This window comes from Mytilus trossulus, chromosome 2 (assembly GCF_036588685.1).
Source record: "Mytilus trossulus isolate FHL-02 chromosome 2, PNRI_Mtr1.1.1.hap1, whole genome shotgun sequence".
Classification (NCBI taxonomy): domain Eukaryota; kingdom Metazoa; phylum Mollusca; class Bivalvia; order Mytilida; family Mytilidae; genus Mytilus; species Mytilus trossulus.
In genome coordinates, this window is record NC_086374.1 from 83,630,679 (window position 1) to 83,647,883 (window position 17,205).

Here is a 17,205-nt window from a genome sequence, read left to right on the forward strand (position 1 = left end):
ATAGGATGTTTTTTTTGCCCTGTACAAGTATTTACCTTAAACCATGTCTTTATAGAATGTTTTGTCCTGTAAAAGTACTTACTTTAAACCTGTCTTTATAGGGTGTCTTTTTTTGCCCTGTACAAGTACTTACCTTAAACCATGTCTTTATAGGATGTTTTTTTTGCCCTGTACAAATACTTACTTTAAACCTGTCTTTATAGGGTGTCTTTGTTTGCCCTGTACAAGTACTTACTTTAAACCTGTCTTTATAGGATGTTTTGTTTGCCCTGTACAAGTACTTACCTTAAACCATGTCTTTATAGGATGTTTTTTTTGCCTTGTAGAAGTATTTAACTTAAACCATGTCTTTATAGAATGTTTTTTTTTGCCCTGTACAAGTATTTACTTTAAACCATGTCTTTATAGGATGTCTTTTTTTGCCCTGTACAAGTATTTACCTTAAACCATGTCTTTAAAGGGTGTCTTTTTTTTTTGCCCTGTACAAGTACTCACCTTTAACCTGTCTTTATAGGGTGTCTTTTTTCGTTGCTCTATACAAGTATTTACCTTAAACCATTTCTTTATAGGATGTCTTTTTTGCCCTGTACAAGTACTTACCTTAAACCATGTCTTTATAGGATGTCCTTTTTTGCCCTGTACAAGTATTTACCTTAAACCAGAGCTTTGTGGGGTGTTTTTTGTTTTGCTCTGTACAAGTATTTACCTTAAACCATGTCTTTATAGGATGTTTTTTGTTTTGCTCTGTACAAGTATTTACCTTAAACCATGTCTTTATAGGATGTTTTTTGTTTTGCTCTGTACAAGTACTTACCTTAAACCATGTCTTTATAGGATGTCCTTTTTTGCCCTGTACAAGTATTTACCTTAAACCAGAGCTTTGTGGGGTGTTTTTTGTTTTGCCCTGTACAAGTATTTACTTTAAACCATGTCTTTATAGGATGTTTTTTGTTTTGCTCTGTACAAGTATTTACCTTAAACCATGTCTTTATAGGATGTTTTTTTTTGCCCTGTACAAGTATTTACTTTAAACCATGTCTTTATAGGATGTTTTTTTTTGCCCTGTTCAAGTATTTACCTTAAACCATGTCTTTATAGGGTGTCTTTTTCCTGTTGTTCTCATATCAAGAGCTCTATCAAACACTATTCTTACTGGTCGTTTTGTTCTACAGTAAGGATTAGAATAATATGTTAAGAAATTGTACTGATACTTAACACTAACTATATAAACACTAAAATCACATAAGGATCAGAGGTCAGTTTCACGAAAATACTAATCACTAAGATTGATATTGAATTGTTCATGACTTTACAATCAATCTTAGTCAAAAGTTCTTTTGTGAAATCCACCACTTGTTCATATTCATAGCTACCTTCACAATATATTTTAAATGAAAGTCATACATATTTTCCATAATCTGATTCAAAGATGAAAAAATCTTACTTCAAGAAATACTATAACAGTTCAAGTATAAATTTCATCAAGGTTATATCAAGAAAATCAAAAAGCACTGAACATCCCTTTAATTCCATATAATTAACATAAATAAACAGATATAGAAATTTTACAACAAAGTACTGTTGCAAGAAACATTGCCTAAGACTATCACTGTGTATTCGTTTACTTTCATTAGAACCAATTTTCCGAGATTGAGGAAACTTGTATTTTAATGGATACTATATTTCATGGTTTTGCCAACCTCAGCATACAAGCCTATGGAAAATGTGTGCCTTGCCTCTATTCACAAATTCAATAGAAAAATTGGCATCCCTTTATAATTAATCATGAATCCACAATCCTCTATTTCATTATATAATCTCTAAACCAAAACTTACTTCAATGCAGCCACAGCTGCTACCCCTGATGGCAGTAAGGCTTCAAAAGCTTTCCCTCCAAAAGCTCCTCCTGAAAACATACACTCATATCATTTAAACAAGTACAAATAAACTAGCTCCTCCTGAAAACATACACTCATATCATTTAAACATGTACAAAAAAGGTTCCTCCTTCAAGCATACACTCTTATCATTTAAACAAGTAAAAATATAAGCTCCTCCTTCAAACATACACTCATATTATTTAAACAAGTACAAATAAAAGTATTTGATGTGACCTGTTCTAATAATATTTGTTTTTATAAATTAAGTACTAAAGCTTAAGTCTTGCACTTCAACCAAAGGTTGAAATTCCAACTAGCTAAAGTATAAATTTGGCTGTTATATCTAGGCCTTTTTTTTCTTTTCAGAAGTGTTTTATGTGATTGACTTCACGTTTTTTTTTGGTATCCAGGATACCTAGCAGAAAATATTTATGACTTAAATCATTTCACAAGTGCTATGAAAACCGTATACAGCCACCTATGTCATGCATATATATGCATTCATGAATCTAGACCATACAGCAATCTAGAACTTTAATTGACCTAGACAATACAATCATCTAGACCATACAGCAACCTGCACAACACAACCACCTAAGTATGTAGACCATATAATACAGTTGTCTTGGCTATGTAGTCATTAAGACCATACAGCCATCCAGACCTTATTAAACTCTACCTAGATGATACAGTAATCTAGACCATACAACCACCTGAACATACAGCCAACTGGACCACACACTGCCTAGACCATACAACAACCTGAACACACAGCCAACTGGATCACACACTGCCTAGGCAATACAGCCATCTAGTCCACACAGCAACCTAGATCATGCAGCTGCCTTCAACATAAATCCATCTTGACCTTTCAGCCATTTAAAACATATCTACCTTAAGACCTGACAGCCATCTAGAGAATAAATCTACCTTGACCTTTCAGCCATCTGGAGCCTATATCCCCTGTATCACACATCTACCTAGACCACACAGCAATATAGACTGAACAAACATCAAGACCTTAAAGGCACTTAGTCCATACATCCTTCTTATCAATACTGCAACCAGTTAAATATAAGAAGATGTGGTATGAGTGTCAATGCAACAACTCTCTATCAAAGTTACATTTTGTAAAAAGTAAACCATTATTGGTTAATTACAGCCTTCAACAAAGAGCCTTGGCTCACACCGAACAGCAAGCTATAAAATGACAAAAAAACGAACAGACACACAGACTGAAAAACACATTGCTGCTAGGTCAGGCATATAAGGCCCTCAAAGTCACCTACATCAAACAGAAACCAAGACCTTATAACAACATTGTCTATACAGCCACAATAACCTTATAGCCACTGAGTCCCCTACTCATCAGAGGATACTTACCAATTCTCCTGACTCTGACATTTATTCTGTTTCTAGGAATCAACAGCATGCTTGATATCTCAGTCTGCAGAAAAGAAAGAGAGTTGTTTTCAAACCTCATTTTAACTAGAGGGCAGCTCATCAGTAGAGAAATATAAAAAAAACTGAATAGAAAACGTTAAAATTACCTGTAAGTAGCCACTTATCCAATGCATATATTAATATTTTCCGTTTTAGTGAAGAGAAATAATATGATAGACAGGAAAGAAAATAGTAAAATTCAAAATGATTGCAAGAAATGTTTTCTGAAGCATGTCAAAAATTGTTTTATCTATACAAGATACATGTGTTATTTATGAATAGGATGTGGTACTGTTAACAAACTAATTTTCACGAGTAGATAAATAAAGCGAATATAAATCGTCGTGAATTTGTAAAACTTGAATTTTGCCTTATTGAACTACATAAAATAGTAAAGAGTATCATGAAATTAAATCGCTGCGAAGTAGATCAGAAAGGGGTAAACACGAAATAAAGTATCCGCGAAAATAAGTTGGTATACAGTATGTGTTCTAATACGACAACTTTCCACCCAAGTCACAATGTATTAACCTGTATTTCATTGATAGCTTGTGTAGCAGAGTAAACATCCATCTCCCTCTGTTCGATCTTAGGTACAACCAGAGCTGTTTGTGGTTCTAGGTAGAAATGTTCCTGAGCATGGCTCTCTACTTCTCCACACACGACCTCTGCTGCTTCAGTTATAGCCTTGTCCATATCTCCTTCATCAATAGATAAACCAAGATCATAAAAAGATTTCTTCTCAATGGCTTCCTGAAACAAAGGAATATTAGTTACACAGTGTGCTATTGTCCTCATATGAGAATTTGTAGGGTCAATTAAATTCATATTGGGTGAGGCGATAATTTTCAAAATCTCGACTCCGCTGAGAAAGGAAATTATCAATCAGTTATAATATGATTTATCTATGATAAATGTTTTTGTGTGTTTTTTTAAGCGATGTTTTCAATTACAAATTATATTCTTACATCAATGGTATAAATAGCCTCCAAATCTTCATAATCCACCTTGACAAGTTTGGCTGCCTTGCTAGCTATCTCCCTAGTGTCTGCCAATATTGCTCCAATTAACTGACCATAATGTAACACCTAAATAAATATAAGAATAGAGTGAAACAAAAAAGCGGCAAACAACATATTTTTTAAGCAATTTTAGCAATGTCTGCTTGTTTCTAAATCTTATTTATTTCATATATTAGAACTGTAAACTATGTTTTGATTTATTCCAATAAATATATTGTTTAAACTAAAAAAATAAATAAGTCAAAGAATATGCACTAAATTCAACAACATAGAATCCTTAATGCAAATATGTGAGACAAAATTTTAAAATATAAATCTCATTATCTGATATCTGACAGACAATATGATGTCTTATGAATATCTGAAGGATATTTTTGGTGGATTTATGATACTTTTTGTTTTCAATTTCAAGGTGCAAAAAGGGGTCTTATCATAATAAACTTCTCCTTTGAATACATATACATTTAATTGTCTTTTATTTATTTTTTTAGAAAAAAATAATGGAACATTTAATATTCTACCTACATCAAAAAGGAGGATGACTAATTTATTGATTGATTTACTTGAGATTTTTATCTCCAAGTAAGTTTATAATGTTCCTGGAATGATGACAAAATCTTGTTGACACATTGAAAAAAAAAATAACAAACTATAACTTAAATGAGGATCAGAGAAATAACTGTACAAACTATAACTTACTTCTTCTTCAGCAAAGAGTGGCGTATCATGTATCATAAGGCCAAATTTATTACTTACTTCTTCTTCAGCAAAGAGTGGCTTATCATGTATCATAAGGCCAAATTTATTACTTACTTCTTCTTCAGCAAAGAGTGGCGTATCATGTATCATAAGGCCAAATTTATTACACCCTGGAATATCTTTATGACAGATATAGTCTACCACTCCTGGTACAGCCAAGGCTTCTGATGCATCCACTTTCAATATTTTAGCATGTGATCTTGTACTGGTAACAACTGCAGCATATAGTTCATCTACAATCAAGGTCAAACAAAGTTATTTTTGATGCTCAATGCTGTTGATAAAAGCATTAGACTTCATGCTCAGCTTACACCATCACACTTCCATGTTTCATGAACCCAACAATCTAGGTCAAACCCCTAATTTGGCATATGTTTTACAATGTTCTCATCATTATAAACATGTGGTATGCCTTCATTCATGAATTCAAGTTGAGATGTTATGGCTAATGCAAGGTTACCTACAGATATGAGATAGAGATGGTGAACAATTCTTTATGTCCCTCCATGGAGTGTCAAATAAAAACTATAAAAACTACAAAACCAAAAAACAAATATAATACACATATAAAAGATCATCACATTTGTTGATCCATCTGGTGTTAAATGAATCTACTTGCAGTACTGTGAATTCAATTACTTACATGGTTAGCCGTTTTCAAGAAATAAGAAAGACATGCATTTTCATGAATATTTGATTTCAAAGTTTTGTCAGTCTGTATACTAGTCAACAGAACATTTACATTTGGGGCTTACCTGTACCCAAGAAATCCACAAAAATTAGTACTGTGGATTTATTATTATTGGTTGGATACCAATTTTCGTGGATTTTGTTGGTACAGAGGAACCACAAATTTAAATGTTAAATGAGTTACAAATTTCTTAAAAAGGAATATACCATACAGACTTTGCCAAAACCCAGAAATTAAATACCGATGAAAATTGGTACACACGAAAAAATAAATGAATCTACAGTACCCTACATTATTATTATGATAATAGACTTACTGCTAAACTTTGGCATATCATCAATAAATACAGCTTCTCCAGCTACAATGTACTCTGATCCAACATTAGGGACTGGTTTCCATACAACATGTTTACCATCATCATCAGGAACGTCATAAATTTGGATACCAGTAGATGGGTCTATTTTAAGTTTGTCTGCAGCACTGCTTTCCCTTAAATCTTTGTCTTGGATCTATAAATTGTTAATGTAATCATAAATTTGCAATATTTAAAATTCTAAATGCTTGATAAGAACTTTGATGAGGGTAGTAAAGAGACTTCATGATGTATAACGGTAATGGAGTAAGTCCGGTAAGAGCCCTTTTTGGCCCCAAAATATTGCAGTTTTACAAAATTGTTATAATGTAAACTTTTAGTTATTTATTGGATAGTAGAATGGTTCTGCTACATAAAAATGGGCAGTTTTTGGCAATACAATGCACATATATTGAGTACTAGCACCATTAAGTCATGCTAAATTACTGAAATCATCAAAATTCAAGCATTTTAGTTAAATTTTAGACGGTTTCCGTGTAAAACGAATGTGACAGCATTCGTGTTCATCCAAAATATTGAAATGGAAGTTGTATTTGATGATAATACATAACATATATAAAGATTGAGGATGAACACGGATGCGGCCACTTTCATTTTTGACAAAAACCATCTGAAAAGTGACATTTTTTCGCATATTTGGTAGATTTTTCATATTTTAGCTTGAAACGGATCGTTTTTTATGACTAAATGAGTTAAAATCTTTCACAAAAAATAAGTGAATCAAATGAAATAGACACTTAAGTGTTTAAAAAGTGGTCAAAATCTTTCGTCAGATGAAACTGAAATTTGAGGCCAAAATCGGTCCTGACCGGACCGGACCTACTCCTTTTTTTGCCAAATGACGTTAAAGTTAATTTTTATTGCATGACGATAAAATGTACATTTTCTTTTAGACAATAAAATAATCAGCTGAATTTGACAAATCTCGCTATTTTTTTTCCAAAAAACCAGTAACGATAGTTATTTCAGATATCTGACGAACCACCATAAGGATATTTTGGGAATCACAATAAAATCTTAACCAATCTGATGCTAACGGTAGCCATAAATAACCGTTTGGCGCTAGCAGTAGCCAAAAATGACCATTTGACATTAATGGAAGCCAAAAATAACTATTTGACGCCTGACAGTAAAGGGAATTACCACCCTCTTTGATGGTAGGAAACTAATTTTGGTGACACATTAGCAAAACAATAAGTGATTCATGAACCTGTAAGTTCATAGTTTTTAACTGGCTCATGAATTTTTGACTTCCTGAATTTTTGACTTCCTGATTACAGATATTTATTGAACTTTTGAAATCCTGGGTGCAGACTGGTTTGTGGTAAAACAAAATACACATTAAAACAGCCCTCCTCTGCCAAAGTCTGCATATAAATCTAAAATAATTTGTATGTCATTGAAAATTTTAATTTGTGGTAAACCTTTACATTAGAAATCTACAGAAAGGAGAAGGTCCAGTAAGACCCCTTTTTGGCCCCAAAATATTATATAGCAGTTTTACAAAATTGTTAACTTTTAGTTATTCATTAGACAGTAGAATGCTTCTACTACATAAATATGGGCTGTTTTTGACAATACAATGCACATATATCGGGTACTAGCACCATTAAGTCATGTGTAGTTACTGAAATCTTCACAATTCTAGCATTTTAGTTAAATTTTAGACAGTTTTCTTGTAAAATGAAAGTGGCCACATTCGTGTTCATCCTTGATATTGAAACGTAAGTTGTATTTTATGATGATACATAACATATATAAAGGTTGAGGATGAACACGGAAGCGGCCACTTTCATTTTTGACAAAAACCATCTGAAAATTGACATTTTGGCATATTTGGTAGATTTTTCATAATGGAACTTGAATCGGATCGTTTTTAATGAATAAATCAGTTAAAATCTTTAGCATAAACTAATTGATTCAAATGAAATAGACACTAAAGTGTTTAAAAAGTGGTCAAAATCTTTCGTCAGATGAACCTGAAATTTGAGGCCAAAATTGGTCCTTACCAGACCTACTCCTTTGTATCCCAGGATTCTGATTTGAAATTCTTGGTTTTAGTTTGGTTTGTATCCAAGGAATAATAATGATTCCTAAGTATGAAATTTCTGATTTGAAATTGTTGTGCTTTTGGTTTGGGATAAATTGAACACTTATTACCTTCAAACTTTTGTTCATCTGTAGAGAAAATTTATACAGAAAACTAGCAGCTAATGTTGTTTTGAACTTTAAATCTTCTACTTTCTCTATGTTAGATAACTCTGTGATTAACTTGTCAGTCACCGAACTGAAGTCTATATCTTCCCATTTCCTGGAAAATGAAATGACAAGGAAAATATAGTCATAGAAAAAAAGAAGATTTATGTTTTATCTCCATTTTTCATCATCATGTGGAATTTTGTTTTCAAGGCAGATTATTATGTATGGTGAAAACTTTTGAAAAAGTTAACTTTGTCCTTATTATGATATCTGCAACAATTGACCTCAAAACATTTGACACTTAAACTATTGGCATCATAAAGCAAACACTTTTCTTTTGTGGCATCATAAAGCAAACACTTTTCTTTTGTGGCATCATAAAGCAAACACTTTTCTTTTGTGGCATCAGACATTCCATTTTGTAAAATAGCATTGGAACAGCTGTAATGTCCAGTAACAGGGCACAAATAGTGATAAAGTCTTACCTGATAAAAAAAAAAACCTGAAAACTGACATGGTTTTGCAAATCAAGTTATTTATTTCAAAAATTCAGAATTAAAACATAAAACATCAATAAAATACTTTACATACTTTCCTTCTAATTCTGATTCAGCTGACTTGACAAACACAGGCTTTTTATCGATATTTCCAAAACACATTCTGGCCTGTTTAACCACATGGCTGTCTGGTTTAAACTGGATGCATATCCCAGCATTCAACACTGCATAGTCAAAACCTCTCCTTCCTGGCTGTTTAAAGAAACTCACATAGTCCTCCTAAAGTAAACAAAATACTAAAGTCTCAATCAAATTATTCGTTTGCACATAGCTTTTTATCTATGATCTGAACTCAAACATAAACCTTATCAATAAGTTACACATCATGATGTGAAAGTGAAAACCACACTTGTTTAACAAAAACAAAGTATACATTGATGGAAATATAGATTTAAAGAGGGTATAACAATAGTACACACCCTGAAATGTCTCGCCTTCTTTACTTATCATTGATATTATGTTGCTAGTCCTAAATTAAAATATAAAGCTTTATTACAATTGACTGTCACATAAACTTAATATTAACTAAGATAACTAAACATTGACCAATGAACCATGAAAATGAGGTCAAGGTCAGATGAACAATGCTAGGAAGACATGAACAGCTAACAATTATTCCATATAACAAATAGAGTTTACGTATTGCTCATAGTTTAAGAAATTCAGACCAAAACACACAACTTAATACTGAGCAATGAACCGTGAAAATAAGGTCAAGGTCAAAGAAAACCTGTGCAACTGACATATAGATCATGAAATATTTCCATGCACCAAATATAGTTGACCTATGGCACATAGTATTAGATAAAAAAAAAGACCAAAACTCAAAAACGTAACTTTGACCACTGAACCATGAAAATGAGGTCAAGTTCAAATGACATCTGCCCGCAAGAACAAGGACACCTTACAATCATTCCATACAACAAATATAGCAGACCTTTTGCATAAAGTGTGAGAAAAACAGATGAAAACACAAAAACTTAACTATAACCACTGAACCATATCATGAAAATGAGGTCAAGGTCAGATGACACCAGCCAGTTGGACATGAACACCTTAAAGTCCTTCCATACACAGAATATACTAGATCTATTGCTTATAGTATCTGAGATATGGACTTGACCAACCTTGTTCACTGATCCATGAAATGAGATCGAGGTCAAGTGAAAACTGTCTGACAGACATGAGGACCTTGCAAGGTATGCACAACCCAAATATAGTTATCCTATTACTCATAATAAGAGAGAAATTTAACATTACAATAAATCTAAACTTATTTTACAAGTGGTCACTGAATCACGAAAATGATGTCAAGGACATTGGACATGTGACTGACAGAAACTAGGTAACATGAGGCATCTATATACAAAGTATGAAGCATCCATATCTTCCACCTTTTCAAATATATAGCTTTTAAGAAGTGAATTAACGCCGCCGCCAGGTCACTATCCCTATGTCGAGGTTTCTGCAACAAAAGTTTCAGGCTTGACAAAAAAAAATTCTAAGTATCTTCAAACAGAAACTTAATAATAGTACCATATATACTATTACCCCACCTCTTAGGAAATCAACCAATCCCTGTCCTTTATTAGCACCACGTGAATACCATGTATTACTTATACCCGGTTCATGTTTTAGCAATACCCTGACAAAGACCATGTATTTTTTATACCCGGTCACTGTTTTAGCAATACCCTGTCAACGATAGAGTTATCGTTCTTTGCTCTCAACAGAAAATTTCAAAATGGCGACGAAACGGTTTGCGTCCCTGACAGCAGACGAGATTGAAAAAAAGAAAATGCTGATTAGTTCTAAAGAAACAATCAAAAGTAACCAAAAAGCAGCAAGACTTCCATTCTTAAAGCATATTTAAAAGCAACAGACGAGGACGAACAGTTTGAGGAATATAGCTCAGGAAAACTAAACGAAGTGTTGGGGCACTTTTACATGAACGCACGTAAACAAGACGGTGAACACTACAAAGCTACATCGTTCGAAAACACCAGACATGCTCTAAACAGACATCTACATGGGGTTCCTTACAGCCGAAAGATTGATATAATAAAGGACCCTGAGTTTTGTGATGCAAATGAGTGTTTTAAGGCAGTGCTTGCAGAGTTAAAAAGGTTAGGTAAAGGCAGTGTTGACCACCACCCAGTCATCAATGAAACAGACCGTATGAAATTATATGAATCTATTATAATGATCCCTGACGCACCAGAAGCTCTACTGAACAAAGTGCAATTTGATATTAGGCTATATTTTTGTAGAAGATCACAGGAAAATATGCATGGAATGACAAGTTTTAAATGATCCAAAGACTGGACTTAAATATGTGGCAAAGTGTGAAGATGAACTCACAAAAAATCATAGAGGTAATGACAGAGAATCAACCTCAGGCGTTATGCCCGAGTTCCCTGGATCACCCTATTGTCCTGTCAAATCTTATGAAACATATATCAGCAAACTTCATCCTTTATGCACTAGTTTATGGCAGAGGCCGAAGGAATCATTCAATGATGACGATACAATTTGGTATTGTAACTCACGATTAGGAGAAAAAACATTGGCAAAATTCATGACAAAGTTGAGTGAGGGGGCTAAACTTTCACAAATTTACACTAATCATTCCATTCGTGCAACTGGAGCAACAATATTGACAAAAAGTATGTTTAATCCATCTCAAATAATGGCAGTGACCGGACATAAATCAGGTCAGTCTCTCACTGTTTATCAGAGAACTGACACTGAAGAGAAAATTGCAATGGGCCATGCAATGGGAAAAAGTCTAGCCATCCAAAATTCTGCTGTTCTAGCATTACCAGCACCTGAAAATTCAACTTTACTTGCCTTGCCGCCACCTGAAACAGTGAATGAAAGTACAAGTATTGTGCCGATGATTGAAGAATGTGGGGATGGACCTTCAGCTTGTCGTTCAGTCGCCATTTCAGAGTTGCAGGGTTTAAATATTTCTGATCTCTTTGCTGACTTTCAATCAAGTTCATTGCAAACTGAGACAATTGCAAATATCTCAAATGTTCAAAATAAACCAATCTTGCCCGCATTTTCAGGTTGTACAATTGGAACAATTAACTTCAATTTTAATGTTTCAAAATGACATTGATGATCTTATTCAATGACACAATTTGTCAAAATTTACTGAGACTGTGATATTAGTTGTTCATGCCATGGTGTTGTTATTGTTGAATTAAATTTTTGTTTACCGTATAAAGGGGTGTATAGTCCGCGGTTTTTTACCCTGGGAATGAAATTGATGGAAGGGGTGCGGACTATGCAGTACTATAGGATTTCATGACCTTTTTTTTCCTGAGTTCGGATACGATGTTGAACGAGGTTTGGCCAAGAAACAGAAACTTCATGTGTTGTCAATGTTATAATGTATTCTTGACAACTCTTTGTATTATTTAGAAATAAAATAAACAATCCAACTGTATTCTTGACTACTCTTTGTATTTTTTTAAATAAAATAAACAATTTAACCGTGTTGACTTAGTAATTTGCATAAAATTCAGCCTTTGATCGAATGTCCGCTTTGTTTCGGATTTGGTCAAATTTGTGTCATTACATCTCAACAGTGTACCTGAATCCTGAATATCAATGAAAGATGAACCCTTCAATGGTAAAACCGTAATAGTCAAGTTGAAACCTAGTGAAATCTTCCCAAGATCGATTGTGTTTAATATTATTCGCGTGTGTAACAGGTAAACAACGAAGCGCCATTTTGAAAGTGTGTGATTAAAGTATCAAATATTTTTGTATTCCGACTTTTTGTGTTCAACTCTTAACTTATCGACGTAAATGAATCAAGACCTGACATTTTTTAATTGTAAATCGTAACCATTAATACTGAAAGTGTAAACCCGAAAGAAGTGGAATTTTGTATACGAAACTATATTTCCAGGTGAAAGGTCATATTGTGCAGGTGTATCGTCTTACATGAATGAGTTTACGGGTGTGTGTTGAAAGCTATTAATTAACCATGTCAACTTTTAGTGATGAATGTAATTCAATAACCTGAGGCAGTTCTTCAAATCAATAAAAGCAATGATAAGATTAAAGAGTTATAACAATTTAATATACCAAAAGGGATAAGCTTGGTTTTTACAGTCTGAGTTGAATTCATTTTCGATCTTAACTGTTTGATCTTTAATTTCTTTTGTTTGATAGCATACCAAATATTTATTTTTAGAATTTTAAACAGTTTATTGGCTTGGGCAAGCTACCACTTACAATGATATCAAAAGTGATAAGCAGATAGTTAAATGTACATGATTGAATTAATTAACATTTATTACATGAATACAGTTCTTACTTTCATTGTTTGGGACTTTAAATTAATTAGTAAAGAATGATAGTCTGTAAGACGATTTAATTAAGCAATTAAATAGAATCTGTTGAAGACTTTTAAAATAGATTAAATACATATCTTTTAAGTCCTCTTTTACAAACTGATCATAATTTTATATTCATCATCGATCTTTTAACCACAATGATTAGTGTGTTGCAATCTTTAACAAAGATTAAAAATATATCTTTAAAGATCCCATTCAGAAACTTATCATAAGTTTTAACTGACTATCCATCTCTTTAAGGTCAGGTTACAGTAAATGGGCTATGTCACAGATTTCAGTTAAATTTGACATACAACTCTGACTCGATGAACTTCAACTGAAAATCGAAAAAATAGTGCATTTATCTCAATTATCATTTGAAATATTACTGATTGAATTCTTACAAAATGGGTGAACATTTGTATAGAAAGCACATGAAATCGGTGAAAACCCTTCTAAAATTTGTCTTAAAATCGCCAAATCTCTAATTCTACTCCATAGATTTTTCTTAAAAAACTAAATGTTGTTGATACATAAATTTCCGTTATAATGATGCAAAATAAAGATAGGGTCACCGACTTCGTTTTTACGGTATACATCATTCAAAGTGGCGTTCTTTGTGAAAAAATCCAAAAAAACGTCGAAATAATCGTAACGTTGTCGCGTTGCAGGCCGTTAAACGTTGATTTTGGACGTTTTTCACTACCAACAAGGTAACAAATTGAATATTAGCCAAAAAACGAAGTCGGTGACCCTATGATTATTGTATATCATTAAAACAGAAATTTATGTGTCAACAATATATGGTTTTTTAAGAAAAATCTATGGAGTAGAATTAGAGATTTGGCGATTTTAAGACAAATTTTAGAAGGTTTTTCGCCGATTTTATGTGCTTTCTATACAAATATTCACCCATATTATAAGAAATCATTCTGCAAATTTTCAGATAATAAAAGAGATAAATGTATTTTTTTTTCGATTTTCAGTTGTAGTTCAACGAGCCAAGGTTGTATGCAAATTTTTAGCAAAATCTGCGACATAGCCCATTTACTGTTCCTTGACCTTAACAACAATACTTGCTATATTGCCGATCTCGGCAAAAAAAATTACAAAAAAATACCGCAAATTCGGCATTTTCCGTCATTGTTCGCGGACCCGATCTTGTCAAAAGTTGCCGCGGACTATACAAGCGAACTAGACTTTTTCCTCGATATTTGGGGATGAAGAAGGGGTGCGGACTATACACAAATGCGGACAATACACGGCCGAGAACGGTACACTTATATTTGTAGTATTTAACAAAGAAAAAGCCAGTCGATTCTTACATACGCAACATTTGGTGTTTGTCGTCTCAAACATATCCATCACTTGCCTGACTTGGCATTTGTTGTCAAAAACATGCGCATGATTTGTTGTTTGTTGTCTTAAACATGTCTATTTTTATTCATGTATGATTTCTATCAGTATGCATTTGTCGTCTCATACGTACAAGTTCATCATTTAATGTGGTCTCAAACATGTCCATCACTTGGCATTTGTTGTCACAAACATGTGCATCATTTGTTGTTTGTTGTCTAATTCTAGTCCTTTGTTGTCTCAAACATGTGCATTACTTGGCAAGTTGTCTCAAATTTGTGCATCATTTGGCATTTGATCTCATTAGTTTTTTGTCGTTTCAAACATGTGAATCGATGGGGTAAATTCGTTACATAGTCATTTACTAACCGGGTACGGAATTTACCCTGGTCAGTAGGTTTGATACCTTACTCGGCTTCGCCTCATCAGGTATCAAACCTACTGACCAGGGTAAATTCCGTACCCGGTCAGTAAATGACTAATTAACTAATAGTACCTAACAGGAAAGAGGATATTTTTTTTCAAATATAAGAGTTATTTCTATTCTTGTTGTCATCATGCATGGTTAACTTTGATACAATAGCCCTTAAACATAACATCTATTTAAAAAGCACAGTAAACAAAAGGCAAGCATTTGTTCATTTACAAAAGTCATTTTAGTACATTTGTGTCTTTGGGTGGTTGTCATTGACATATATACATTTCCATTTGATCCTACCGATAGAAGGTATAATTTACCTTAGATGTCAAAGGAATACTGATGGATGTCATTATTTCAGCTGTTCCAAATCTTCCAGGTCCATTCTTAAGGAATGCATCATCAAGTCTACAGCTTACACTTTTCTGTGTCTTATTTTTATCTATATAAAATAACCACAATTATGCTATTCATCAAATAGTTTTATTTAAATTTATCAATGTGGCTTATAAGTCGGAAGTTTGGGAGTAAAATTCAGAATCCAGAGAGGGGTACTGATTTATAAGCGAGATCCAGCGACCAGAAAACAAAATATGTGCTTGATTTTAGATAAATACTCATTCAATTACACCACATATGACTTATACTGAGTGCCTTCAGTATTTACTAATCATGATGATTCAAAGAAGAGAGAAAAGGTGTGTTTCTGAAAACAAGATGAAAACAAAAGATGTTAGTCCATTCTCAATTCTATTGAAAGGTAAGTGAATAATTCTATTGTTCATACAGCTTTTAAACTGATTATAACAGAAGAAACAGTATGACTTTAAATTCTTTTATTTAAAAATCTTTAAGATAGGCACTAAAAATTATTTCAGTAATGGTTAGCAGAAACACAAGTATTTTCTGTCTAGGCCTTAATATATTTTCATATGTACCATAACTCAATTTGAAGTATTCTATGCAAAGGTTGAACTTATCTTTGAGCAAAATGTCAAATATTGTTTAATTTTTAATTCAAAACTATAGAATATAATTAGGAAAGTACAACTCACCAAGATACAAAAAGTTAAGTTGTGCACCCATGGCCATGAGTAATGTCTGTAAATCATGGTTAGGAGCCTGGCTCATGATATGTCCTCCAATTGTCTGAAAGAGGAAATATTATTCTACAGTTATCATACAATATATTTTCACGACCAATAATTGTCAAACTTGCTAATTACCTAACCAAATATATATATTGGTAAGACTTCCAGTAGTAATAAGGACAAAAACACATAAAATGAAACCTGCCATGTATAATAGCAAGAACAGACAATGTAAAATTTAAGTATTTTCAACCTTCCTCTTTATTCAAAATTTGCATTGATTTGACTTTGTTTGCAAGTGTTGTCTTTTTTGAAAGCATATTCATCACAACTCAAAGAGAAGTATATTTATGACGTGACTGATCATAATTAAACTTATGCAGCACATTTTTTGTCTGCTTTTGCTAGTTATATCCCATCAACCCTTCTTTTAAATTTTTAAATTATTAGTATTCACTTTATTCGGAAGTTAATCACATCTGCTAGAGTACTGTTAATTCAGAAATTATTGCGAGGTTTTTATATTATTGCAAAAATTGTGACAGAGTTGTAAACGCAATAATTTAAACTCACATTTTTTCAAACATTTTATTTGAATTAAGCAGGATTTTTCTCAAAATCGTAAAAACTAAAATCGCATTTAAGTCAAAATCACAATAATAAATGCACACAATAATTTCTGAATTTATAGTTTAAGGTTCCATGTATAAAATTTTATACTAAGTTTTTCATTAAGCATAGAATTTGGTTTGCTTTTATTCAAAATATGTTTTTAAAATCAGCTATAGAAAAAAAGTCAATATAATTGCAAAATGGGAGATAACTCTGGTCATGCATTACAGCATGCAACAGTACAGAAAATCTGTTATAAAGTTTACAAAAAATTATAAGAAAAAAAAACTTACAGCCATATTTCTGATCTGATCAGCACCAATCCATCTTAAACCATCTTGTAAAGCATCAAAAGTTCTTAACTGGTTCTCTAAAAGTTGCAGAATAATGTCAATAATAGCAATGACTAAAGGATTAAACAAGGGATAGTAATTGAGAGGGGTTCTAGATAT

The 17,205-nt window shown here is 32.8% G+C and overlaps 1 protein-coding gene across 1 annotated transcript in view; it reads right to left on the reverse strand.

Annotated features, from left to right (window-relative positions):
- The window catches only part of LOC134708178 (xanthine dehydrogenase/oxidase-like), a 55,819-nt gene that overhangs the window by 25,632 nt on the left and 12,982 nt on the right, over positions 1 to 17,205 (reverse strand). Inside the window, exons 10-21 of the mRNA XM_063568510.1 lie at positions 17,047 to 17,123; positions 16,106 to 16,199; positions 15,371 to 15,492; positions 8,959 to 9,143; positions 8,329 to 8,479; positions 6,112 to 6,304; positions 5,159 to 5,337; positions 4,292 to 4,411; positions 3,855 to 4,076; positions 3,264 to 3,327; positions 1,837 to 1,906; positions 1,079 to 1,166 (exon numbers count right to left, since the gene is read on the reverse strand). Of these exons, the coding sequence (XP_063424580.1) occupies positions 1,079 to 1,166; positions 1,837 to 1,906; positions 3,264 to 3,327; positions 3,855 to 4,076; positions 4,292 to 4,411; positions 5,159 to 5,337; positions 6,112 to 6,304; positions 8,329 to 8,479; positions 8,959 to 9,143; positions 15,371 to 15,492; positions 16,106 to 16,199; positions 17,047 to 17,123 (1,565 nt within the window). The remainder of the gene's footprint in view (positions 1 to 1,078; positions 1,167 to 1,836; positions 1,907 to 3,263; positions 3,328 to 3,854; positions 4,077 to 4,291; positions 4,412 to 5,158; positions 5,338 to 6,111; positions 6,305 to 8,328; positions 8,480 to 8,958; positions 9,144 to 15,370; positions 15,493 to 16,105; positions 16,200 to 17,046; positions 17,124 to 17,205) is intronic.